Raw genomic sequence first — 26,573 nt, forward strand, 5'->3', positions numbered from 1 at the left:
CTTACTTTTGTCAGCCCTGCACTGGCACGTGGTATGTCTTGGTGCGTCAGCAAGCACTACACCCATAGCGATCACCAGGCAATCTTTTTGTTTTTTTTTACAGTACAGTACAGTTACAGCAGTTTCGCGGAGGTGGAATTAATGAGACGTGGGTTTACTGTGTACAATTCTGTTTTCTCGCTTGTGAAGTTCAAGTGTTCCTCGGAGGTGAAGCGATTATCCAGCATAACACCGAAGTATTGTATGAAAGGTTTGGACTCTATCAAATGCTGTCGAAACCTTAGAATTTCTTTCTGCTTGCGATCCATGTGATGCCAGCTAATCTTTGATCAGCCTAACCGATGTTTCCCATGTTCAAACAACATTCTCCAGGTGTTTGTCTACTACGTCAATTACAATATCGTCCGCATAGCGAATAAGGCTAGCTTGTCGCGAAAACTTAATGCGTGCTACATAATAAACAAATCGGACCATACGACGATGGCTTAACAGGTGATTTGCCACTTTTTGGTAGCACCATCAGCATCTGCTTTTTCCACTGAGTCGGAAAGATGCCCTCTTTCAAACAAGCATTAAAAGTGGAAACGAACTCCCTTCATATTTCGTCTAGCCCAGGTGCTTTTCCCTACTTTGCCTACTTTTTCGCAAGCAATGGTAAGTTCATTCTCTGTTATATTATGGATATCTTTTGGGAGATTGCTTGAGCCGACTCTGCTTGTGAACGGGACAAAGGCCTCCCTCCTGTATTTCTTTGATAGGTGTCAATTAGTCCGCCTGCAACATTATTGGGAGAGCAAGTTTTGGCTTTCCCTTAAGACCAATTGTAAAGAACCCTAGTGGCTTTCACGATGTTTATGATAGATTGTCCTTGATAAGCTGAACTATTTTTGTCTCAACCTGCATGGGAGTTCCTCCGTGCGGGGCTCTGTTCTCATGGCCGGATTATTCCTTTTAATTACTCCTTCACTTTTAGCATTTAATGTCCTGCGTATTACTTTTTCGTGCCTTTGGTACTGGTGGAGGTCGAAGAATTGAGTAGCTTTATTGGGAGTTTCGAGCCCCTGCAGCGTAAGGTTACTTCTTTTTCTGTGTACCCCTTCCCTAGGTTTTTTTGGTCCGCTTATCAGAAACAAAGCACATGATCTCTTACCTATATATCAATTTGTACCCTATCCGGCGCTTAGGGAGCGATGGATGATCTCGCAACCCCCCATTCTGTCTGTCTGCCACATCCGATTTGCTGAGGTGAGAAGGTGTGGTCTGTGAAATATAGACCTCAAAATACATCCCAGAATTGAGCGATTTAGATATCTCGGGTCAATGCTGTTAGTTAATCGAGAATTGCGTTATGATTTTGCTTCATGCGTTAGCGCAGCCGGGATGAAGTGGCGTTTAACAAATGGTGTTTTTTGTGATCGACGTATCAACGAACGTCTCAAATTTAAAATTTACCGAAATGTCTGTCGCACAGTCGCTCTCTATGGTTCTGAGTTGGGTTCAACTCTTACAGACAATGAACGGCGTCTTGCGGTGATGGAGGTGAAGATGTTGCGCTTGACTAGTGGCGTAATACGCTTTGATCACATCCGAAATGAAGATATTTGCGATGGACGTGGGGTTGCATCCATAGTGGACAAATTGCGAGAAAGCTGTCTTGGATGGTAAGGAGAATTCACTTGCCAAGATTGGTCTGATCATCGAAGTCGATGGAAAACGACCGAAATAACGATGGCTTGATAGGTTGAATGGATAGTTGAAAGCCACGCGACTGCATCCAGATTAGGCAAATGGCAGAGCAAAATGGCGAAACCAATAACGACAAGTAGACCGCTTGTGAATGGAACAAATGGAACAAAGGCTAGAGAAAAGCAAGTCGGGAAACCGCAAACTGGGCGCTTCAGGTATGGAGGGTATTGAGTATTTCTTATATAAAAATATTTGAGTGAATATTTGTCCAATTGGAACATAGCACGTAATATATGTATATATTATATGAAAAAACCCACTTCGCGTGATACTGACATTCAAAGTCTAGGATTTGCACAGAAGTGACAAATTTGACTGGTTATAACTTTGTTAGTAATAGTGCGTTTTTCACAAAACTTGGTAGGATTGTGCTCTATCTTATATCGTATACTGTCTCAATTCGGTGATTCTAGGATGAACTTAAGGAAGGTTTTGCAGCCAATCACTAAAAATTATAGTAATATACGATTATTAACTTTATTTGAACAGATATCGATATGAAGGGTATTTCGGAGCCTAGGCACTATATAATGGTATGCTCCCGATTTTTTTTTCAGATTTTTAGGTTTGGTAGTTTCTGAGAATGGGTCCGTGAAAGAAATGACCACTTTTGGCCCCCGCACTCCCCACTTTTCCAACAGATGTCCAAACTAGGACCGGCTACTAATACTAATACTAATCGAGACCTTCCATTTGATACCCCAAATGACTATATTTGGTGGAAAAGGAATTTGCACTCCGCTTTTGCATATATGGGGACACCTGTTTGTTTTACACAAAACCTTAAAAAGGCATCCATATGTATATGTATAGATGTATGTCGTAATGAAGTTGCGGGTAGCATCCAATTAAGGTTGGACTGGATTGATTCAATTTACGTACATGTATTTGTATGCACAAAACCTTATTAAAATCGGTTTATTGTCTGCCTGTCCGTCTGTCTGTCTTTTTCTTCAGGAGGAGGAAATCTTCAAAAGACACTGCTCTGGACACACCAGCATGTGGGATTTTTAAGCACTAAAACCACCCCGACTCTCTCCCTGCCCCGGGAAACCACCATAAAGTATTACATCACGGGGCGGAGTCAGCTCATTCTAGCTTAGTCACCTTTCTTCTATACGCGGCGCAAGTGACTGCGCTTTTCTCCCTCCCTCAACCTTTCGCAGTTTATTTTGGATAGATGCGATCATGCAGTTGACCGCAACCCAATTTTCTTGATGTGCTATCATTTTCGCTCTTGCCATCTATTTATGGATCTCTCTCTCTCAGTGTTCTTCGTCTGGGATAAAGAAGAGATTGGGTTCGCATTGTATATATTCGCCATCTCCAGAGATGACGAATGCTGCATCATCTAAGTTAGTCCTGAAGGCAGAGCATAACCTCAAAGCTGTCCTCCGGGAGACTGCACCCAGCTTGTTGGTGTTAACTGACATCCGCAACTCCTCCCTCCAAACTGGGGTCGCATAGAGCATGATTGAGGTCTCCACCTATAAGCAAGTTATAAGCAACCTGGAGGTATGCCGTGGCCCTCCCACGTTCGCCAGGGTCACACTAGCAGTGGATGATTTACCGCGAACATACTGTACGTGTTGCTTATAGCTGAGCTTCCTGTCTGTCACCACCCCCAAGTATTTGATGGCAGGCTTGGAAGTGATGATATGATCCCCGATTCTAATACAGACGTAATTTCTCTTCGGGCGCTTAGTGATGAGAACCGCTTCCATTTTTGACTCGGCAAGTGTCAGACCAGAGCTCTCTAAACAACTTTTAACAGCACTGATTGCCTCGCTAGAGTATAACTCAGCATCTTCGAGATGCTTTGTGACAATAACCAGTGCTATGTCGTCAGCGTAACCCACCACTGTGGCTTTCTGCGGAAGGGGAAGATTAAGTACATCGTTGTACATGATGTTCCACAGTAGTGGGCCCAATACGGAGCCCTGCGGGACACCCGCGGAAACAACGTACTCCTGGGGTCCGTCATCAGGTGGCATACCAGAGCCTCCTTTCAGTTAAATAACTATCGATGATAACGATAGGCGGGAATACCAACCTTCGCTATTGATTTCCGTATTAGATTCCAATTCGCCGAACTGAATGCATTTTTCACGACCAGGGTTACTACTACGCAATATTTGCTAGTGCTACCCTTTCTGTGGATTGCATCTTCGGCCAAGCCAATAACCAATTTGATGGCATCAATGGTTGATCTGGCTTTCCGAAACCCATACTGCCGATTTGAAAGGCCGCCTTGGCTCTCAACAACAAGGAGCAATCTATTGTGGATTACTCGCTCTAACATTTTCCCCACCGTGTCCAAAAGACATATGGGTCGGTATGAGGATAGTTCACCTGGAGGTTTACCAGGCTTAGGCAGAAGCACCAACTTCTGTCGCTTCCATACCGTAGGAAATATTCCCTCGGACATGCACTGCTTCGAACAACTCAGCGAACATATCCGGTCTGGATTTCACGGCAAGCTTAAGGGCCTTATTCGGTACTCCGTCCAGACCCGGCGCTTTATTCTCTCCTATTCTACCGCAGATCTCCAGCAGCTCGTCTCTGGTGATTGGCGGGATTGCCGTCACATTCAGAGATGGTTGGAATGTGTCGGTGCACTCCTATTGCTGGGAGAATAACCCCTGAATGATTTTCAGCAAGAGGGTGGGACACTTGATCTGCGGAGATGAACGGCCTCTGAACCAGTCCCATCACGATTCGATAAGCTCTCCCCCACGGGTTTATGTCCGTTTCTAGGCAGAGCTCCTTAAAGCATTTGCTCTTGCTTCGCTGGATGGCGAGCTTGAGGGTTTTGAGGGCTGCCTTTTAGGCGCACTCTTTCTGCCCCTGATCGACTCTACCTACGGCCCTCTGAGCTGCTCTTCTGGCTCGGTGACAGGCTGATCGAAGACCGGTCAGTTCATCATTCCACCAGTAGTTTGGTCTTCTACGGGGGAATGAGCACTTCCTAGGCATGAACGCGTCACATGCTTTGGCGATGCATTGAGCCAGACGGACGGTTCTTTCCGTAGAGGCGCCTGCTTTATCAGGTTGATCTAACCACACCTCTACGAAGGTCTGCTCATCCAAAGATTTTGCACACCAGCCTGAAATCTTTTTCAGTTTCGGGCGTGATAGCTCTTTGGCCTGAGGCTCAACACATGTCTTAAAGAAGATTGCCTGGTTATCGCTGTGGGTGTAACGTTCGTTGATGCACCAAGACATACCACGCGCCAGCGCAGGGCTGACATAGGTCAGGCCTACAACCGACCCTGATCCCCCTTTCTGGAAGGTGTTTACAGCACCTTCGTTAGCCAAAACTATGTCCATCTGCGCAAAAGCTTCTAATAAACTGCGTCCCCTAGCTTTTGGACTTCGTCCCCTTGCGTCGAGAACAAAATTATCAAGCATTTGTTCGAGTTCAGACAGTGTGAAACTTGGTGGAGCGTAGCAGCTGTATACATATACACCACTTATTTTCGCCCACACAAAACCACTGGTTGCTGGCTTGCAGTACATTGTATGGCCTGTCGACCGCAAGCCCATATTGCCGCTCCACCAGTTGAATCTGTGACCTATATGCCACCGTAGCGGTGTCTATATGGTTCACTTATGATGGCAATTTCCATCTTAGATTCGAACGTGGTCTGCTCAAGTAAATTCTGAGTGGCCCTTCAATGTTTGAGGTTTACTTGAATAAACCTCATTGTCTCATTGCGGTAGGAGCCTTCCTAAATTCCGGACATTTACCACTTCCGCCAATATGACGGTTATCCAGTCCCTCTTTTACTTCCGTCTGTCTGTCCGTCACATGCATTTTTCTCAAAGACCGGTGTAGTGTTTGACACCAAATTTGGTAGAAAGGTGAGTTACTTCCTGTTACGTCGAATTTAAGGGGGGGGGGGGGGCCCATACATGCAAAAGGAGGGTGCACATTGTTTTTTCATCAAATATAGTCATGTGGTCTCGGTTAGTACTTTCCGAAGCCGGTTTTAGTTTTGACATTTGTTGGAAAGGTAGGGAATGCGGGGGATCGAAAGTGATCATTTCTTTAACGAACCCATTCTCAGAAACTACCGAAAAATCTTAGAAAAATGAAGAATCCGGCACTGTATGCTGCCTAGGCTCCGAAATAGTTGGCAGGAAAACACCCCTTAAGTTCAACCTAGAATCACGAAATGCTTTGCTACTTTGTAGGTTACATCATAGGGCATAATCCTGCCTAATTTGATGAAAAACGCACTATTACTAATGAAGTTATAATAGGTTAAAGCTAGTCGATTCAGTGCAAATTCAAGACTTTGAATGTCAATTTCACTTGAAAGTGGATGTATGCATATATTGCGTGCTACATACTAATGGGACAAATGCACACTCAAATCTCTTTATAAAAGAAATGCACAAAACCTTTCATACCTGAAGCGTCTAGCTTCCGGTTTCCCGACTTGTTTTAATATGACCATACAATTTACGGTTTGCATATGTGTTAATATTGTATATCTTGGATTTTGGAAATATATAAGGAAAAATTTTTAAATGTTGGCTACATATGAATAGAAAAACGTGCATAGAAAGTTCGTCACGTAATAAAACAAACATTTCGAGTGTATGAAGTTTCCAGCTTCCGGTATTTGGATTTGTTTAACTTTACAGTATGACTTCTGCTAGAAATATTTATAGAAACTGATAAATTTGTTTCTGTTATTCATTAGACGCGTCGCTACTCTGTCGGTTTTTATTAGCATGCAAAAGTACACTTAGGCGAAGCGTATACGAAAAACTAAAATCCAAATTTTTTATTATTCTCGCCGCAATTGATAGAACGAAAGTAGAAAGTAGATTTCAATTCTTGGCCCTAAATTTAAAGATATGGGGCAGCCCATCTAGATCATTGGGGAACACAAATATTATTTGTTTCTTTTTTCAGGGTGCAAAAAAAAAGAAAGGAAATGGCGAAAATTTAAAAAAATTACCTTCAAATGTAAAGAAAAAGTAGAGTTGGCAGCATTGACGCTTTCAACATTACGAATGAATACAGCATGTGCGTTTCATTTAAAACATGTTCAAAATGTCGATTCGATTGAGGTGGACTATCGCTTACCAGTAAATATGTACCACTCAAATGTTTCGAAAATCATCTTAATGCATCTATGAATTCAAATAACCTAGTACTACTATCAAACGCTTACGGGGTAATATTTGAGCCTTGATCGGGATTTCCAAGATCTGTTTTGATGAGATACTATTTGACCTATTTAACATTTTCTGATTAATGCGAAATTACCAAGAATTATATTTCCAATTTTCTAATCTTGTATTCCATAAATATAGGCTTTGCCACAATCAGTTTGAATTGAATAGAGGATTCGATTTATATTTGTATATATTTTTGTTCTCATAAGTTTCAAGATCAACGGGGGCCTTCCTGTATGAAAGGTTTTGTGAAATGCTTTGAGTCCATCCGTAAGGCATAAAATTTAACGCATGATATTCTTTCACTCAACAAATGAAAGCAAGCACTTAAAATTCTTGATGAGGCCTTCACAAATAACAGATTAGGTGTTGAAACATTTTAACTAGAACAGTATTGTTGGCACTTTAATCAACATATTAGTAAAGACAACACCTTTCCACAAAATTCCGTAACAATCGAGTTCATTGGTGTAAATCGCTGTCATAGACAGACGGACAGACATTGACTCGATTTTAAAATAGTTTGCCCCACTCAAAACCTTAAACAAGTCGGAATACCGGGAGCTGGGCAATTCAGGTATAAAGGTTTTATGCTTACTCGTATTTTATGAGAAAAACTCTCTATGCACGTTTTTCCATTCTTACATAGCTAAGAATGCAAAATATTCCGTCATATATTGCCAAACAAAATACATATTAAAGACATAAATATTGTGCTCAAAATTTATCTAACGCTTCGTCACGCATTTCCACTTTACGAAAGCATACGTATACACACGTCCATCTTATTGTACACTACCCGCAAATTTCATTAACGTATACAGGGTGCGGTAGCATAACTTCCTTTTTAAGGTTTTGTGTGAAACAAAACCTTATTAGAATCGATTCGATGTCTGTCTGTCCGTCTGTCTGTCTGTCTGTCTGTCTGTCTGTCTGTCCGTCTGTCTGTCTGTCTGTCTGTCTGTCACAGCCGATTTATTCGGAAACGGCTGAACCGATTGTCACGAAAATTGGTGGGAGAATGTAATCTGCTGTTCCCTTTACATGCAGCAACTGCCGCCATTTTGTGTTAAGTTTAAGGGGGGCTCCCCATACATGTGAAAGGAGGGTGCAAATTTTTTTTTCATAAAATGTGGCCATGTGGGGTATCAAATGAAAGGTCTCAATTAGTACTTTTCGAAACTGGTTCAATATTTGATATTGGGTGAAACATAGAGGAGTGAGGGCTCAAAATATGACCCCCAAAAAGTGTAACAGGTCTCGTTCTCAGAACCTATCCAACTGAAAAATCTGAAAAAAATCTCAATAGTGCGTCTCTATGAAATCTAGGCCTCAAAATATATCCGGTTCCGATACCTGCACAAATAAAGTTAATAATGGTATATTTCCATATTTTAGAAATTTACCCGGCACCCCCCTTATGTTCGTCCCAGAAGTACAAAATTTGGCATGGGTATAATGAAGAATATAATGCACAATTTGGTCAAGTTTGAAGAAAATCCAACTATTATTAACAAAGTTATAGGAGGTCAAACTTTACAATTTTTTGTGAATTTCGTGCACTCTACAACCTGATGATGTCATCATCACATATCAATTCGTCAATACGACAACGAAGTAAGTTCGTATGAATTGGGTGGAAAAGAATTATTTTGTTTTAGTTCTTTAATCATTTGTATATGCATATCAATTATTCCAACGAGACATGTGTATATGTAGGTATATAGTATATGCGTGCTAATGAACTTTGGGGGTAGAGCTTAATTCAGATAAATATAAGAAGTAAATCAGAAATATGGCTACGATGAATTTATATACGTGCCTATATGTGTACAGTATTCGAAAATAGGCAGTTTGTTTGTTTAGGGTGAGCGTAACATCTACGGCTGTAATATGTACGTATGTCTCGTAGTTTTGTAGCTGTATACGGGGAGAAAAATGTGCGGTGAAATTTCTTAGATAAGATGAACACAAAACCTTTATACCCGAAGCACGAGCTTCCGGTATTCCGACTTGTTTAAAATGCGCGCCACTCAGTTAGTTGATGTCATAGCGGAGCGCTAGTGGTCTCGTTCAAGAGGGGATACTGTAAAGTTTTGTCCCGACACGGTTCAGTCGCCATCATGCGTTGGAATAATGAGGAGCGTGCCTTTGCCATTGAGGTTTACTTTTCAAGCGGATGTTCGGTTATTGCAACACAGCGTGCATTTCGGAATCGCTTTAATTTAGCCCCAGTTGGTTCCCGTCCCAGACCGCAAATCAATTGTTACATGGGTCACTACATTCAGATAAACTGCAAGTGCGACAAAAGGAAGAACTGGAAGTCCCTCGGCCGTTAGATCACCTGAGAACATTGAAGCAGTGAGAGCGTCAATGTTGCGATTCGCCACGGCGTTCTGCGCGCAAACACGCATCTGCCCTTGGACTATCCGATCGTTCTGTGAGAAGAATTCTTCGTGATGATTTTCATTTTCAACCCTATAAGATGGCGATAGTGCAGGAACTTTCAGAACGTGACTTCAATTCTCGGATGAACGCGTGTGAGCTTCTTCTTGATGTCGTTCCCGAGTGTGCTATTTTTTTTTTTAGCGATGAAGTGCATTTTCATTTGTGTGGGTCGGTTAACAAAAAAAACATGTACTACTGGGCTGACACCAAACCTCGAGAATTGCATCAAAATCCTTTGCTTTCACCCAAAGTCACAATGTGGTGTGGAATTTCTTCAGCTGGAATTATTGGTCCCTGGTTTTTCGAGGAAAATGAGGTTACAGTGACAGTGAATTCGGACCGGTATGTAAACATGCTACAGAATTTTTTTCTTCCCACGGCTAGAAAATTTGGATTTGGGGAACAACAAGACGGTGCAACAGCACACACTTCAAGAGCATCGACGGCTGTTTTGAGGGAACACTTTCTAGAGCGCCTTATTTCAATTAGAGGCGATTTGGAATGGCCGGCACGCTCTCCCGATCTGTTCCTTCTGATTTTTTTCTATGGGGTTTTTTGAAATCCCGTGTTTATGTGAACCGTCCAAGAACCCTACAAGATTTGAAGACCAACATCCAAGACGAAATTGCCAACATAACCCCTGCTATGCTAACAAGAGTCATGACAAACGCCAGAAATCGGTTTATGCAATGTATGGAGAATGGAGGACGTCACCTAACAGATTTGATCTTCAAAACAATGTAAATAAAAACTTTAGTCGTGTACCTACATTATAAAAAATAAATAAATATTTTCCGATGCATACAATAGTTTTTATTGAGTTTTGAAAAAAGGAAGTTATGCCGCCGCACCCTGTATATGCATATACACACACATTCCTGTCTCCATTAATCGCCAGTGATATTCAAATAATTAAACAAGTCCGGATTCTCGCAAGCAGGGCGCTTCGGATATAAAAGTTTTGTGTTCGTTCATCTTATGTGAGAAACTGTCTATGCATGATTTTCCATTCGTACATGGCTAAGAATATAAAATATTCTATCATTTTCTACCAAACTCCAAGAAATACTTTGTACATAAATATTGTCGTAAACACGCTAAACACAAAACAAACACTAACTGACAAATCGAATTGACACTGACAAGTTTGACAAGTTCCACACTAACAGGTTCCACGGACTGCGAGAAAATCCGGCGAATATTCGAGACTACAGTATACATGCGAAATTAGTATAACCGCGATTAAATTGAATTAGTAAAATAAAGTGTATGTGTAAATAAAACGGAAAATAGTGTTTTTAATCCAAACGAATCCAGAACGCATATAACATTGGTGTCAGAAGTGGGATTATAATAAAAACAGAGCAGGGTAAATAGTCGGAAATGCCGCAAGATATTTATTCGCTTAAGGTGAGTGAGCTAAAGGCTGAGCTCGCGAAACGAGGATTGCCGACGCGAGGTAATAAAGCCAGCCTTTTAGCGGGATTAATAGAAGCCCTCACGAACGAAGGATTCGACCCGGATACCTACGAATTCCCGGAAGCGAAAGAATTATCGGATGACTCGGAAACTGAACAATCCCCCGAGCAGGCACCAACCAAAACCGACAAAATAATGGAAATGCTGTCAGCTATGACATCGACGATGAATCAACGACTCGAGCAACAAACTGTATCGATAAATTCAATAACATCAGCGATGAATCAACGATTCGAGGAGCAATCAACATCAATAACAGCATCGATAAATCAACGCCTCGAAGAACAAACTGTGTCGATGAATCAACGATTCGAGGAGCAGGCAACAAAGATGACGGTTATTACCGATCAACTGGCGAAAATCGATTCGAGGTTCTGCGAAGTCCGCGAGGAAATCCGGAAAACGGAAGAAGGCCTAAATGACAAAATCGAGAAAGTCGACAAACGAACGTTGCAGCTCAAGGAGGAAGTTGATGACAGAATCAAGGAACTAACCCAGCGGCTCGAGGGAATACAGCAGAATGGTAGCGTGACAATTGAACGAGCAGCGGTAAAGAGCCTGAAAGCCCCAATATTCGACGAATAAATTCCATGGGGCGTATACAAAACGCAATTCGAAGTAGCCGCCATTCATAACCGCTGGACCGATGAGGAGCGGGCGACCGCGTTGGTATTGGCAATAAAAGGACCAGCTGCCGCTATCCTCCAAACACTTCCTGCAGAGAAACAGAAGCATTATGATGCTCTTATCACAGCCTTGGAGACTCGATACGGTGACAGCAACTTAATCTCCGTCTATCGATCTCAGCTACGAGGACGAGTGCCTGGTGAAACACTTCAGGAACTTGCCCAGGATATCGAGAGGCTGGCACTTCTTGGCTACCCTAGAGAGTCCGGAAAGCCGCACCGTGCAAGGAGTCGACGCTTTCATCAATGCTTTACGAGACCCCGAGCTGAAACATGCCGTGACGATGGCCGAACAGAGAAATTCTGTCCAACAGGCGCTCTCGTACAACCTACGCTACCTAGCCAGCAGAGAGGAGTGCAAAACCGCTCGAGAGGTAGCTGAAGAACGGGTTCACGACTGCGAGTGTCGACGAGCCGAAATTTTAAAGGAGTCATCGGCAGCAGGAGCACCAAGATGCTGGAATTGTGGAGAAAAGGGTCACCTAAAACGTGATTGTAAAAAGCCACAACGGGCATACTTCTGCCAACATTGTGCAGCTATGCGCAGACAAACGGCGCGCAATTCTGCCTCTCCCGCCTCTCCCGTCGAGGAAGCGGGAAATGAGTAAATGTCAATTTCGTGGGGCAGAAGTTGGCTAATAGAATCTGTGGCCCCGACTGACAACACCATCATAATCGCCCGTCTTCACAAAAACGATCATGACTTGAGCTTAAGCGGACGAATCAATGGCGAATGGCGAGTTATAACTATCGACACTGGCGCAATGAAGTCGATTCTGAGGCCAGACATAGCGAATGTGAGGTTATTTGGATCCAGTAACTACGTGCTTAGAACAGCGACAGGGGAAGCAGTACCAGTACTAGGAGAGGTCAACCGAAAGGTTCAGCTTGGCGACCTGGAATTCAGGCACGATTTCCTAGTGGCGAATATTACTGACGAATGCATCATCGGAATGGATTTCCTCAAAGCGCACGGCTTCTCACTCGACTTCAAAGAGCGACTCCTTAAGTGGCAGAACGTCGAAGTTCCGATAGAAATCACACATATGGAAGCTAAAAGGCTGCGAGTGATCATAGACAGCAATACGACCATTTCACCGTTATCGGAAAGTTTAATATCTGCAAAAGTAGACCGCAATCCGCAAGGCCACAGGTTCTATCTCGTGGAGCCAACGAAAACGCCAGGCCGTCAAAAATCTAATGCTGGCAAGAATACTGATCAAACCACGCGACGACAATGTAATACCGATAAGAGTCCTAAACACATCGGAAAGGCCAGTAGCCATAAAACAGGGTGACGTAATAGGTCTCTGCGATAACCAGGCTGGAATCGAGTGAAATGAAAGCTGAGGTGCCATCGCGACGAGTATCTACTGAGGTTCTGGAACCAAACCGGTTGTCAGCTGAAGAATATCAGAAGGCGGCGAATCTGGTGGACGAGTTTTCTGACGTCTTTGCCGAAAGCAGCGATGATCGCGGAAGGACGAAGCTGGTAACTCATCGAATCAACACTGGAGATTCAAAGCCTATCCGGCAGGCACGTCGTCGACTACCACTCGCTAAGCAACCTGAAGTCGACAAAATGATGGCCGACATGGAAAAACAGGGAATCATTGAGCCATCAAATAGTCCATGGAGGTCACCGGTGGTCTTGGTCAAAAAGAAGGACGGAAGCACTCGATTCTGCGTAGACTATCGGCAACTAAATGATGTCACTAAGAAGGATAACTACCCGCTGCCGCGCATCGATGACATTATGGATACACTTGCAGGATCAGTATGGTTTTCGACTCTGGACCTAATAAGTGGATACTGGCAAGTGGAAATCGAGGAAAGCGATCGAGAAAAGACTGCCTTTTCTGTTGGATCGGGGCTATGGCAGTTTGTGGTGATGCCATTCGGTCTATGCAATGCTCCAGCAACGTTCGAAAGGCTGATGGAATGCGTACTTCGAGGACTCAGCTGGCAAATTTGTCTAGTGTATCTCGACGACATAATCGTGATCGGTCGGAGTTTCGAGGAAAATCTGAAAAATCTTCGAGAAGTATTCCTAAGGCTACGATCTGCAAACCTAAAACTTAGCCCGAAGAAGTGCACCTTGTTTGCTAAGGAAGTAAAATATCTGGGCCATACAGTTTCTGCCGATGGAATTAAAACCGATCCGGATAAAATCAAGGCGATAAAGGATTGGCCAACACCGAAAGACAAACGTCAGCTACGCAGTTTCCAGGGGCTAGCCACATATTACCGACGATTCGTGAAGGGCTTCGCGCAAATCACCAAATGTTTACATCAACTGACGGAGAAGCACCGGCCATACAAATGGGACGAGCAATGCCAGAATGCGTTCGATACACTCAAAGCTAAACTGATCGAAGCACCCATGCTGGAATATCCACGACCGGGAGTAACCTTCACCATCGACACCGATGCCAGCAATATCGGGATAGGCGTAGTACTGTCACAGGAAGTGGACGGCGAGGAGAGACCAATTTCATTTTACAACCGAGTACTGTCAAAGAGTGAAAGGAATTATTGCGTCACCCGCAGGGAATTATTGGCGGTTGTAGAGGCGACCAAACATTACCACAAATACCTGTATGGCCAGAGGTTCATAGTCCGGACCGACCATGGAGCACTACGATGGCTGTTAAATTTTAAAAATCCGGAAGGACAAATTGCCCGATGGATCGAACGATTGCAAGCCTATGACTTTGAAATCGTACATCGGAAAGGTCGCACCCACAGCAATGCTGACGCATTATCTCGACGGCCTTGTCCACAGGATTGCAAACATTGTTGGAAAACGGAACACAAGGCGACCGAAATCGAAGTCAACGCGTTAGCGGTGGAATCAGAAATCGGATGGTCTGCGGAAGAAATACGCAAGGCTCAATTGGACGACGAGGACATCGGTTTAATCATTACAGCGAAGGAAAAGAGCCAGCGTCCTGCCTGGGCGGATATATCGGACAAAAGCGCCACGTTGAAGAGCTACTGGGCACAATGGGACTCCCTGCATATTGAAAATGGTGTCCTGAAACGCAAATGGGGATCACCGGATGCAGCTACTACTTCCACGTTCCAGGGTAAAGGAAGTACTGGCAGAACTGCACGAAGGCGCAACCGGAGGACATTTAGGTGTCAACAAAACTTTGGCGAAGGTTCGTGAGCGTTTCTACTGGATGCACGCGCGAGAAGACGTTGAAGACTGGTGCCGTAAATGCCATGCATGCGCGTCTGTCAAGGGCCCAAAACACAAACCTCGTGGAAAAATGCAGCTCTACAATGTGGGGGTACCCTTCGAGCGTATCGCCATCGATGTCGCAGGACCATTCCCGGAAACAAATGATGGTAACCGTTACACTTTAGTGATCTCGGACTATTTCAGCAAGTGGCCTGAAGTATACGCAATCCCGAACCAAGAAGTAACCACGATTGCCGAACAGCTGGTGTTCAATTGGATAAGCCGTTACGGGGTCCCAAACGAAATCCATTCGGACCAAGGAAGGAATTTCGAGTCGCAGATATTCAGCGAAATGTGCAATTTGTTAGGAATCCGAAAAACTCGCACGACACCGTTACACCCTCAATCGGACGGCATGGTCGAAAGATTCAACAAGACCCTCAAGGACCATCTTGCCAAGGTCGTTAGCGAGAATCAACGCGATTGGGACCGCCATATTCCCATATTCTTGATGGCTTACCGATCAGCAGAACACTCGACAATCGGGGAGTCGCCCGCCACAGTAATTTTTGGAAACAATATCCGGATGCCAGCCGATCTGAAATTCGGAACACCGCCGGGATATTCAGGCATCATGTCGGAGTACGTTAGCGAACTGAAAAACAAATTGAATTATGTACACCACTTGGTAAGGAAACGGTTACGAATTACCAGCGACCGCATGAAGACACGGTACGACATGCGGGCTAATACCGTAGGTTTCCAGGCTGACGATCTGGTGTGGCTCTACAACCCGAATCGACAAAAAGGTTTATCACCGAAACTACAAGCGGACTGGAAAGGGCCGTACCTGGTGATTACCCGCATCAATGACGTCGTTTATCGTATTCAACGGCACGGAAAACCGAGAGCGAAGATGAAAGTGGTACATATCGACCGTCTGGCACCATATACGGCTAACGACCCAACACATTAGAAGCGGCACCCTTTCGGGGCGAAAGGACTAAAGGGGGGGTAGTGTCGTAAACACGCTAAACACAAAACAAACACTAACTGACAAATCGAATTGACACTGACAAGTTTGACAAGTTCCACACTAACAGGTTCCACGGACTGCGAGAAAATCCGGCGAATATTCGAGACCACAGTATACATGCGAAATTAGTATAACCGCGATTAAATTGAATTAGTAAAATAAAGTGTGTGTGTAAATAAAACGGAAAATAGTGTTTTTGATCCAAACGAACCCAGAACGCATATAACAATATCAAAGACATAAATACTGTGTTCATCTTAAATAAATAAACATTGCCTATTACCGCATTGATCTAACGCATTTTCACTCATTTCCGTTTTACTCTGTGCATAAAAGCATAGATATATGCATATAAATTGAAAACTGTTGGTAACAAGGTACACAGATGTCTATTATGCTGGTTACTACCCGTAAGCTTTATTAACATATACATACACATGTCTACACCAATTAATTGACTCTGATATGCAAATAACTAAAAAAAGGCAAGAAAGGAAAACTAGAACGTTCAACTGGACCCCCCGTTCATATAAGTTGACTTTATGTGATGGTGAGGTCTTAAGGTGCAATAATTTTACCTGAAATTGGAAACTTTGACCTTCTAATCCTTTGCTAATAATAGTTGGATTGTGGTCAAACTGTCCAGAATTATGTCCTGTATTATCGCTTACGCTGATGCCATTTCTGGGATGAGCATTAAAGGGGGGGGGGGGAGGGGCTTTCCGCAAAATTTCTAAAACATGGTAGTATACTATTATTACCTTTATTTATGTAGGTATCGGAACGGGATGTATATTGAGGTCTAGATTTCCTACAGACGCATCACTGTGTTTTTCAGATTTTTCGGTTGGTTGGATTCTGAGAACGAGCCCTGTTTCAATTTTTGGAAAACACATTTCGAGTCCCCTATGTTCCATTCAATATCAGAAATAAAATCAGTTTAAAGTACTAATCAACCCCTTTCATTTGATGCCCTAAATAACCATATTCTGTGAACAAAATTTTACACTCCCCTATCGCATCTACGAGGACTCTCCCTTCAAACTCAACGCAAAATGGCGCTACTCGTTGCATATAAAGGTACACACAGAACACATATTCTCACCTAATTTCGTGACAATTGGTTCAGCCTTTTCCGAGTAAATCGGGCATGATTGACAGATAGACAGACACACGGACAGACAGACTTGAATCGATTTTAAAAAGGTTTTGTTTCACACAAAAACTTAAAAAGCGAATTAAACTCTCTTTTGGACTCCGCCGTTCATGTGTTCACTTTATAATTGTGATGACGTCATGCACGTCTAAGAGTCCAATAAATATATGTGAAATGCACAATTTAGACCTTCTATAACTTTGTTAATAATAGTTCAATTTGCTTCAAACTTCTCACAAATATACTCTATATTACACTGCTGCCGAATTGCATGCTTCTAGGTGGAACTTAAGGGGGTTTTCGGGTAACTTTCTAATACATAGGAATATACTGTTATTTGAATAGATTTCGGAATAGGATGTATTTCGAGCCCTAGGTTCCGTATAAATTTCTCAAACTAAATATTAAATGGTGGACTTACTATGGGTAAAGAGATTAACAGATCGCACGTTCTCACCAAATTTCGAGAAAATAGGTTCAGCCGTTTCCGAGATTGGGTGTGACAAACAGCCCAGATGGACATTCAATTGATTTTAATAAGGTTTTGTTTCCAACAAAATATTATTCAAATTACTTATACAAAAAAATAAATTATGTGTTTATGGAAACTTCAATAGAAATTTCTATAAGTATATACAATACCCTCGCCAAGGTATAAAAATGCACTAGCAGCGTATGCGAACAGTGACGCGATCATGGAAGTAAAATGAAACAGCTTTAGGGAATTTTGTGAAGTGATCGAACAAACCATAGAAACAACCAACCACAAAGCTGTCAAAGACAGGGTAATATCTTCTGTCTGTCTGAAGAAGGAAGATGGGACATTTACCCTGAATGAGAAGGATAGAGTACATCTGCTTCTCAAAACTCATTGTCCGAGAGGAAGAGGGGAGAACTTTACACTAGCAAAGGAGGTATGCTCGGTAACTAGGGAAAGGTGGACAGTGGGAATCTGGACTGGAACCACCCGGAGTAGCGGGCATCTTCCCAGCACTACTCCAGAGGGAGCTCGAAGTCAACTTAGAGTGTTTTCTAAGGGTGGTAGGGGACAGCATAGCCTTGGGAGATATAAGGCAAGAAGGAAAAGGAGGAAAAGAGGTCAAATATTTCGGAATTACACTAGGCCAAAACTTACTCTGGATACACTTGTCACAAAACTGCGAGGGCTCTGATGACTTGCAGGTCCAGTGCAGGGAAAAGATTTTGTTTCCCCCAAAGATTCTACTTTGGATGTACACTGTAATAGTACGACGTATGATTACCTGTGGGGCGGTAATCTGGATGAAAGAACTAAACTCAGCACAACAGCCAGGAAGTTACACAAACTACAAGGACACACGCATGCATCAGTGGAGCGATACTTGGCTATGACATACGGCTTAAACAAGCAACTGCTCATCTGGTGCACTGATGCATCTCTCACAGCAGAGGGACCGAGTGTCGGGGTCATTGGATCAAGAAAAGCGTATTTTGAACCATGGAGTAAGCACACTAGCATATTCCAGACGGAAATACATATAGGTCTTTGAGAGATGTGCCCCCTTTAAATAGAAAGGAACTATAGAGGGCAGAACATTGCTATTGCGGCCGATAGCCAAGTGGCGATTAAGGCACTTAGGACCAATTGGGTGAACTTCAAACTGGTATGGGAATGCCTTGAGAGACGATTCACATAATATCTGAATACTTTGGATTCCAGGGTATGTTGGGTCGGAAGGCAATGAGGCAGGGGATGGTCTGGCCATGAAGGGAGCAAGGACGCCTCTACATGGATCAGAAATGAATTCATAGCTATGACATTACAGAATGAAGAGGAATGGCTGAGAGAACTATACCAGGCGAACTTAGCACTTGTGCATAGTAGGTCGAGGCACCCGGGAGAAAACTTAATATAAGATGCCAAGTTAAACTACTTGGAGGTAGGGAATATATTAAAATTCCTGGCGGTTATAGGCTTGTTTGAAATACTATAGTTAATGGGTACATTGCGACCAGTAAAAAGAGCACCATAGTTTTTTTTGGATGCAATGTAATTACCCTTAACAGAATAATAATAATATATAATTACATATCTTTCCCCCCTTTTGGAGTGCTTGCCTTTCCCGTCCTAGAGTGGACTACGATTGTCGGCTTTGCTGTTGACCTAGCTGTGGTTGTTACAGCAAAATGGCCAGAAGATGTGGAGGTCTACGCGACGGAAACAGTGAGAGCGGTGAAGTCCTGGCTAGAAAGGGCCGAGCTGATTTTGGCGGGCATGAAAACGGAAGCGATCTTAATGACGAACCGCAGGAAACCTAACACTGTGAAAGGGGAGATCGGTGGATATACGGTCGTATCAAAGCCGGGTATCGAATATCTGTGGGTGATAATTGACACCAAATTCAACTTAGGGAACATCTAGAATATGCATGCCAAAAGCGCGAGCACCTAAGGGCAAACCTACCTTGTGAAGTAATACCTAAATGGTGGTCCCGGGGGGTTGGGACTGGAGAGACCGGGGCTGGTTTTTAGTGGGTGCGAATTCCACACGAGCCCGCTGTAGCTCCGGCGTTTGTGCGGCGAAGCTGGGGCGGTCGTGTCTTTCTAAGATTTTCCACCTTAATGTACGAGCAAGAAAAAAAATATCCTCCCCGCTCAGCATGATATACAGGCTGTTAGATCGTTATCAGGATGTTGTTCTTCGGGTTGTGGCTGCAGGACGACTGCAGGAGATATATTGTGATTGTGGTGCCTCCTAATCGCCATATGATATAGCCTATGACGATGTCAGTTAATATATTGAAGATTGATTGGTAGTTCGAAAAGCATTTGATTGACACGTTGCTCCTGTAATGCTGTGAGCTTCTTTCATTGGGTGGAATAAGGTTTGCTGCCGAGGCCTTCTACTAGTGGTTGCAATCATGATGGTTTATTAATTACAGATCGCATGATGAAACCGAAATAGGGCAAATGGCGCTCGTTGTAATGTCATGGCCTTCGATACTTAGACGGCTATGTTTCATGGTGTAATATAAGACAGTTCACAATCCTCGATGATTATTTATAGAGTCTGCGTATCATTTTTAGCTCCGCGGACTTATAGTTTATGTTAGATTCGTTGGATAGTATGTAGACAAACTTTCCAGACCTGTAATACGAAATCTTTCTTGTAAATGGTTTGGATGCGAGAGCACAGCTTCTTCCCATTCTCGATCTGTGTATATGTGTTCCGTATTCCAATTATTATTATTAGTAGTAGTAGTGTTCCAATCCAAATTGCTGTTGTTTGTTGTATTTCAAATGTTCCATTAGTGAAACAGCGAGCTTCTTTCGTAAAGGATTTATGCCCAGGTATGCGATCAGCTTACATTCCATCGCTACTAATTTATCTGGAATAACTAAGTGATTCAGATCAGAAGACATTGGAGATATTGGTCTCGAATTTAAGATCGCTTCGATTTTTTTTGGATTTCAATTCGGAGAGTTGATGTTTTGCATCGACAAATGTGATGGCTTCGGATGGCTCAAGTGGTTTGGGCGCTGGGCTTGTCGTAGCGGTCACTGGTTATCGTGACTGGATGTCGGATACCAGTCGGCTCAGCTGCAAATGAGTACCTGAATCAAATCAGGGTAATGATGTCGGGTGAACGCGATGCTGACCACATTGCCTCCTACAGTGTACTGTAGTGTACCGTGGGATTGTTGCGCCAACGATTATTATTATATATTCCGAGTTATCACAATCTCGGCAGATGCCGGATTTTACCTAATACTGGCACTAAGTGCACTGGTGGCGGTGGCCGGTGGTAGGTCAGTGGGAGAATCCGTCGAGTACTCCCCGCAACATCGAACACGTATACAGAATGGTGTATTTCTGCATGGTTTGAACCAGACTGTGCGAAAGTTCCAGGACATCAAGGGAAGCTGTGAGGGGTTTAGGTACAATACCTGTAGCTGACAATATTATGGGAGCTGCAACCACCCGCTCGAGATGCCAAATTTCTTTGATTTCCCGAGCCAATGGCTCATGGTTCGCCTTCTTCTCCACGTTTTTCCGTTCAATGTTGCTATTATGGGGGATAGCAACATCAATAATATACGCGGAGCGACTCGTCTTGTCAACTAGTAGTACGTCAGGCTTGTTGTGTAGAGTGTGGCGATCAGTCAGAAATTGCCGGTCCCAATACATGCTGTAAGCAGAACTATCAAGTACTGCTTGCGGCTCATATCGGTAAACCGGGCATGTTCCCGTGATCAGCCCATGCTTGTATGGAAGGTTTTGATGGATAACCTTACATACAGCATTATGCCTGGTGATGTATTCCACCGGTGCCATAACACTACAGCCAGAAATGAGATGGTCCAACGTTTCTAACGCCGAACCATACATTCTGCATGATGAGCTTTTTATAAGCTCGGGTGGCGACCACGGCGTCCTAAATGGCACACATGAACCCCTCCGTCTTAGTAAAGAGCTCCCCAGCACACAGCCATCTGTTCGACAAATGCAAATCGACAAATGGCTGCCAAAGACAATTCACGTGTTTTCCAGATCAGTCTTAGTCCACGGCAATATTCCGAATGCATAAGCCAGTGAAGGGATAGCGAATACATTCAACGCGGTCATTTTATTCTTCCCCGAGAGATGCGATTTCAGCACCAGCTTTACACGTCAAAGGAATTCGGACAGCAGAGCATGCTTCTGATCACCAACTCGAGCATGGGTTCCTTGCAGAATTCCTAGGTACTTGTAGAAGTCTGTCTCGATCAAAGCTTCGATGTGGAGGTCACCAATGCTATGTCCGGCATGCGGCTCGTGATGACCTTTGCGGATGGCATCGATTCGACACTTGTCTAATCCAAACTCCATTCGAATATCACGGCTAAACATGTCTATTATTCGCAACAGACTTCTAAGATGGTTATCAGTACCAGCATAGAGCTTGATGTCATCTAAGTACATCAAGTGTGTCAGTTCGCACTTAGCACGTAGGCCATTTTTTATTGCAAAACCATGCCCTCTAGCATCATTCAGTAGTCGTGAAAGGGGGTTCAGTGCCATAGAAAACTAAAAGGGACTCAGCGAATCCCCCTGGAAGACGCCCCTCCGTATACGGATGGGCTCTGAGGTATTAGCACCCTCAGATGTACGGACTGATAAGGTGGTATGCCACCCTTCCATGACTATCGCCAAAAACTTTATTAGTTTCGGATCAATGTGATACAGATGTAGGATATCGATTAGCCAGGTATGCGGAACGCTATCGAAAGCCTTGGCCTCCAGTTGCTTGTCCTACAACTACCGAGTCGATAATGAGTTGCTCTTTGCAACCCCTTGACCCAACTCGGCAGCCCTTCTGTTCCTCGAGAAAATGTTGTTGGTTTCGAGGTGCGCATTAATCCTTCAACTAATAATGGACATGATGAATTTGTAGAGGGTTGGTAAGCAAGTGATCGGTCTTGTGTCTGCGGGGTCCTGCACCGTGTCCTTCTTAGGGATAAGGTAGGTAATCCCCGCAGTGAGGAAGGGTGGAAATTCCTCCGGCCGACTCATGACCTCATTTATACCGCGTGCCAACCGACTGTGTACGCTGGTAAATTTCTAATACCAGAAATTCTGCACCCGATCCAGACCTGAGCCCCTCCAGTTCTTCAACCTGTTTATGGCTCGTCGAACTTCCTCTTCGGTAAAATCCGCAAAATCCATGCCAGGTGTATTGGCATGGCGGGTGCCTTCGGCGGTGATCCACTCAGCATGCTGGGCGGGTAACCCCCAAAGTCCACCCCAATACTCTTTCGCTTCCGTCACCGAGAACTGTATTGTCTGGACGCTCTGTTGGGATTCGTTGAGAGATCTGAAAAAGCTCCGCTGGTTCCTCGCGTATGTTGCATTCTGGACACGTTTGGAATGACTTTCGCCATACCGTCGTAACCGACTGCATATGACAGAGAGCTTCTGTTTTAGTGTGTCCAGGATTTCAACTACGGGTGTCTCACTGGGGATGGCATAGTTCCGGGCTCTGCACTTTATTTCTCACCCGTCGGCTGGCATTGCCAGTGCTGATCTGAATCAGTCTAGCAATGCCCTGCCTTAGTGAGTCCCGCCGACGTTCCAGACGAATTTTCCATGGTGGATCTCTTTGGTCACTCAAACCAATAACACGAAAGCGAATCTTCTGACCGTGCAATCTGATAGCCGCAACTGCACCACAATACACAAGTGATTGTAGTTGCAGCAGCGACATATCAGCACACAGCCGAGACGCAATATCATCATTGATTTGAGATAGATTTCCCGGAGTTGCTGGAGATCCATAGAGCCTGGGAATACCTGGTCTATCCAAAGGATCCATTTCCGAGAATTCTATACACGCTCTTTGGGATTCATCCCGAACCTTAGCTGGACGGTGGAAAAGAGTGCTTCGGCGAGTACTGAACCTGTTGCCTGCAGTGCGGCGTGGTGTTGTTGATGCCGCCACCTCTGCCCCCATCGACTCTCGGTCACCAGTTCCCCCGAAGACCTCAAGTCGAACACGCTCCCTGATGGTGGCCGGGATTGTGTCGTTGCGAGTAATAAAGCGGTACTGGTCTGCGACTCGCTGCACACAACAAGGAGCGGTAAGATGTTGTACCCGCCCCCGCTGTTATTTCGTAGTAGGAGCGGATGATGAAGAGGTTCATTTCATCAGTCCATTTCATCCGCTGCCTACGCGAACCTGCTGAAGTGGTCGCCACAGATTGTGGCGAAACAGCTGCAGCAGGTGGAGCTGTGCTCATGGTCGTCGTGGCGCCTAGACGTCGAACCGCCCCACGACTAGCGGTTTCGACGCCGTGCTGTCCATTACGATAGTCCGACCCAGTGACCAAGTCAGACGACTCCCACCGGTTATCCGTACCGGACCTCAAATTTCTCTTCTTCTCATTCTTTGTGGTGCATTTTATCCCTAGTTGCCAGGTGTTGGGATAGCTTCCTTAGTGAGTAATCTGCAAGCTTGCAAAGTTACTGCACTTTCCTCACTTACCCCCTGAGACGCTGCGGTGGCGGACAGCCATTCAGACTGAAGCTATCCATCCCTCCTCCTTTCACAACCGGGCTTGGGACCGGCTTCGGTGGAGTTATTAAAATTATTATTCTTCCGAGTTATCACAATCTCGGCTGATGCCGGATTTTACCTAATACTAGCACTAAGTGCCAAGCATTTAGGCTCGGACGATCCTACCAACTTAAAAACTAAAGGGGCACTGGTGGTGGTGGCCGGTGGTAGGTCAGTGGGAGAATCCGTCGAGTACTCCCCGCAACATCGAACACGTATGCAGAATGGTGTACTTCTGCATGGTTTGAACCAGACTGTGCGTCCCAGGACATCAAGGGAAGCCGTGAGGGATTTAGGTACAATACCTGTAGCTGACAATATTATGGGAACTACAACCACCCGCTCGAGACGCCAAATTTCTTTGATTTCCCTCTTCCTTTCACAACCGGGCTTGGGACTGGCTTCGGCGGAGTTATTAGTATTAAAGTTATTATTAAAGTGTCGTTGTCACAATATAAATGTTTACTTTTGCGCCTTTGTCCAATAAGCCGTGCTAAAACCACAACAAAAGACTCTCGCTTACTATTTCTAAATGGAAAACTTTTATTACGAATCAATAGATTACTACAACATAGGGCTTTTTTATTTTTTTGTGCAGTGTGTCTATAAAAGACCACAGTAATCAATCCCTGAATGGGGTGACTGGTTGAACTCTGTGTGAGGTCAGTTTCCTATCATTTGAGACAGTACCCTTGGACTGGACTTGTAATACCTTACACAGTGCTGGACAACTGATCTTGCAATATTCCTTTAATTTATAGAGTTGACTGACGTTACTGCTTTGTGCACCCAGGGACCACAAACGAGGGCATGCGGTATTTAGGCGCCCATGCTAACATACCAAAACCATTAAATGTATATATAAATAAATATTCAAAAATATGTATATTTATATGTGAACTCTGTCATGCTATTTACATAGCATGCTGGTCCGGAGCCCAGGTAAAGGAACAGGGTTTGAGGCAACGTACTTTATACTATCCTTAGTAAAACAAGAATAAAATGCAGAGATCAGGGAGAGAGATAAATAAAGCATAGTTAGTAATTCCGTTGACGACAGGCCCCGCGGCAGGCCGACCAAAAAAATGCATCCAAAGTCGTTAGAAAAAAAGTGATGGAGATGAGCCACAAGCTTCCGTAAAATGCTAGGGCGTTCACCTCAGTCGACGCGGCAGGATGGACTCGGAATTGCCGAGAAACGTAAGGACGTAAGTAAATTAGTCCGGATAGCTGAGTGGATAGAGCACAAGGCTGTCGTGCAGAAGGTTGCGGTTTAAATCTCAGTGGTGGCAGTGGGATTTGTATCGTGATTTGATGTCGGACATCAGTCAACTCAGCTGTGAATGAGTCCCTGGGTCAAATCAGGGTAATAATCTTGGGCGAGCGCAATGCTGACCACATTGCCTCCTACAGCGTTCTGTAGTGTACCGTTAAGGTCTTGAATGAAGTGCTCTAACACACTTCAAGGCCCTGATCCAATATGGATTGTTGTGCCAACGATTATTATTATTATTATTAAATCAGATACGTGTCTACATGCTAAATATTGGTACCTTCACAGGAAAGATGGACGAACTCGCAAGAGTCTTTCAGAAAATGTGCATTGACATCTGCGCTCTACAAGAAATCCGATGGTCTAGTGGCAAAAGCTGCGACAGAGAACGCCACGGGGGTAAAAATGGCTATAAACTTTTCTACTTTGGTAGTCCACATACCCAATACGGTGTCGGCAACACCATCTCTGAAGGTTTGCGTGATGCAAATAAAATAGTCGAACGATTTGATGACCGGCTAATGAAGCTCACCATTATATTACCAGACAGTCTGATCTGATGCTGAGAAGGATGCCTTCTGGAAACTTTTGCATAAAGAAGTTTCCTTCTGGAAATTTTTGCATGAAGAAGCTTGTAACGTGCTCGCTGATGACCATGTCATCATTGCGGGCGACCTTAATGGCCAATGAGGAAAAGGGTTTGAAACGCGCAATGAGCGTGGTGAACGTATAATCAATTTTGCGGACATCCATGACCTCGCAATTATGAATACCTGATTCATTAAACGACTATCTCGTCTTCCTACATTTTATTGTGGGAACACTTCAACATCGACCGGTGATTGCCGTCGAATCGAGCCACCGATAAAGTAACATGAGGAATGTACTAGCCCGCCATTAGGTGGTGGCGATTTCGTGAGAAGAAAGAAGAAATGGTTACACTTACCCGATTACCAACTATTGCGAATGGGGAAGATTCGTGAAATATAGTAAAAGCACAATCCGCAAAGTGGCATGGTCAGCAAGCCAGGTAAGCGGTTTATCTACCGAGGTACTTGGCTTTGGAATGACGATGTTGAAATAAAGGTACGTGAGAAGAAAAGCCTTTACTACAGGTTTCTCAACGACAGCGCACACAGGATATCGAACACTTCTGTTGCGTTAATGACAAGAACGGTATTCTGAGTATCGACTGACGAACCGCGGCGGATAGATGGCGGGAATATTTCGAGCAAATTTCAACTGAAGAATTTGCCATAAGCGTTGCCGATATTTGGAGGCATCCCACCTGTCAGG

At 44.1% G+C, this 26,573-nt stretch overlaps 1 protein-coding gene across 1 annotated transcript; it reads left to right on the forward strand.

The window, feature by feature from the left end:
- Positions 1–10,770: 10,770 nt before the first annotated feature.
- Positions 10,771–11,451, forward strand: LOC119648505 (pharyngeal muscle protein 2-like). Its single transcript, XM_038050274.1, has one exon. It carries the CDS (start codon positions 10,771–10,773, stop codon positions 11,449–11,451), a length of 681 nt encoding a protein of 226 aa, XP_037906202.1.
- Positions 11,452–26,573: the final 15,122 nt, after the last annotated feature.

The sequence above is a fragment of the Hermetia illucens genome, chromosome 2, assembly GCF_905115235.1.
Source record: "Hermetia illucens chromosome 2, iHerIll2.2.curated.20191125, whole genome shotgun sequence".
Taxonomy (NCBI): domain Eukaryota; kingdom Metazoa; phylum Arthropoda; class Insecta; order Diptera; family Stratiomyidae; genus Hermetia; species Hermetia illucens.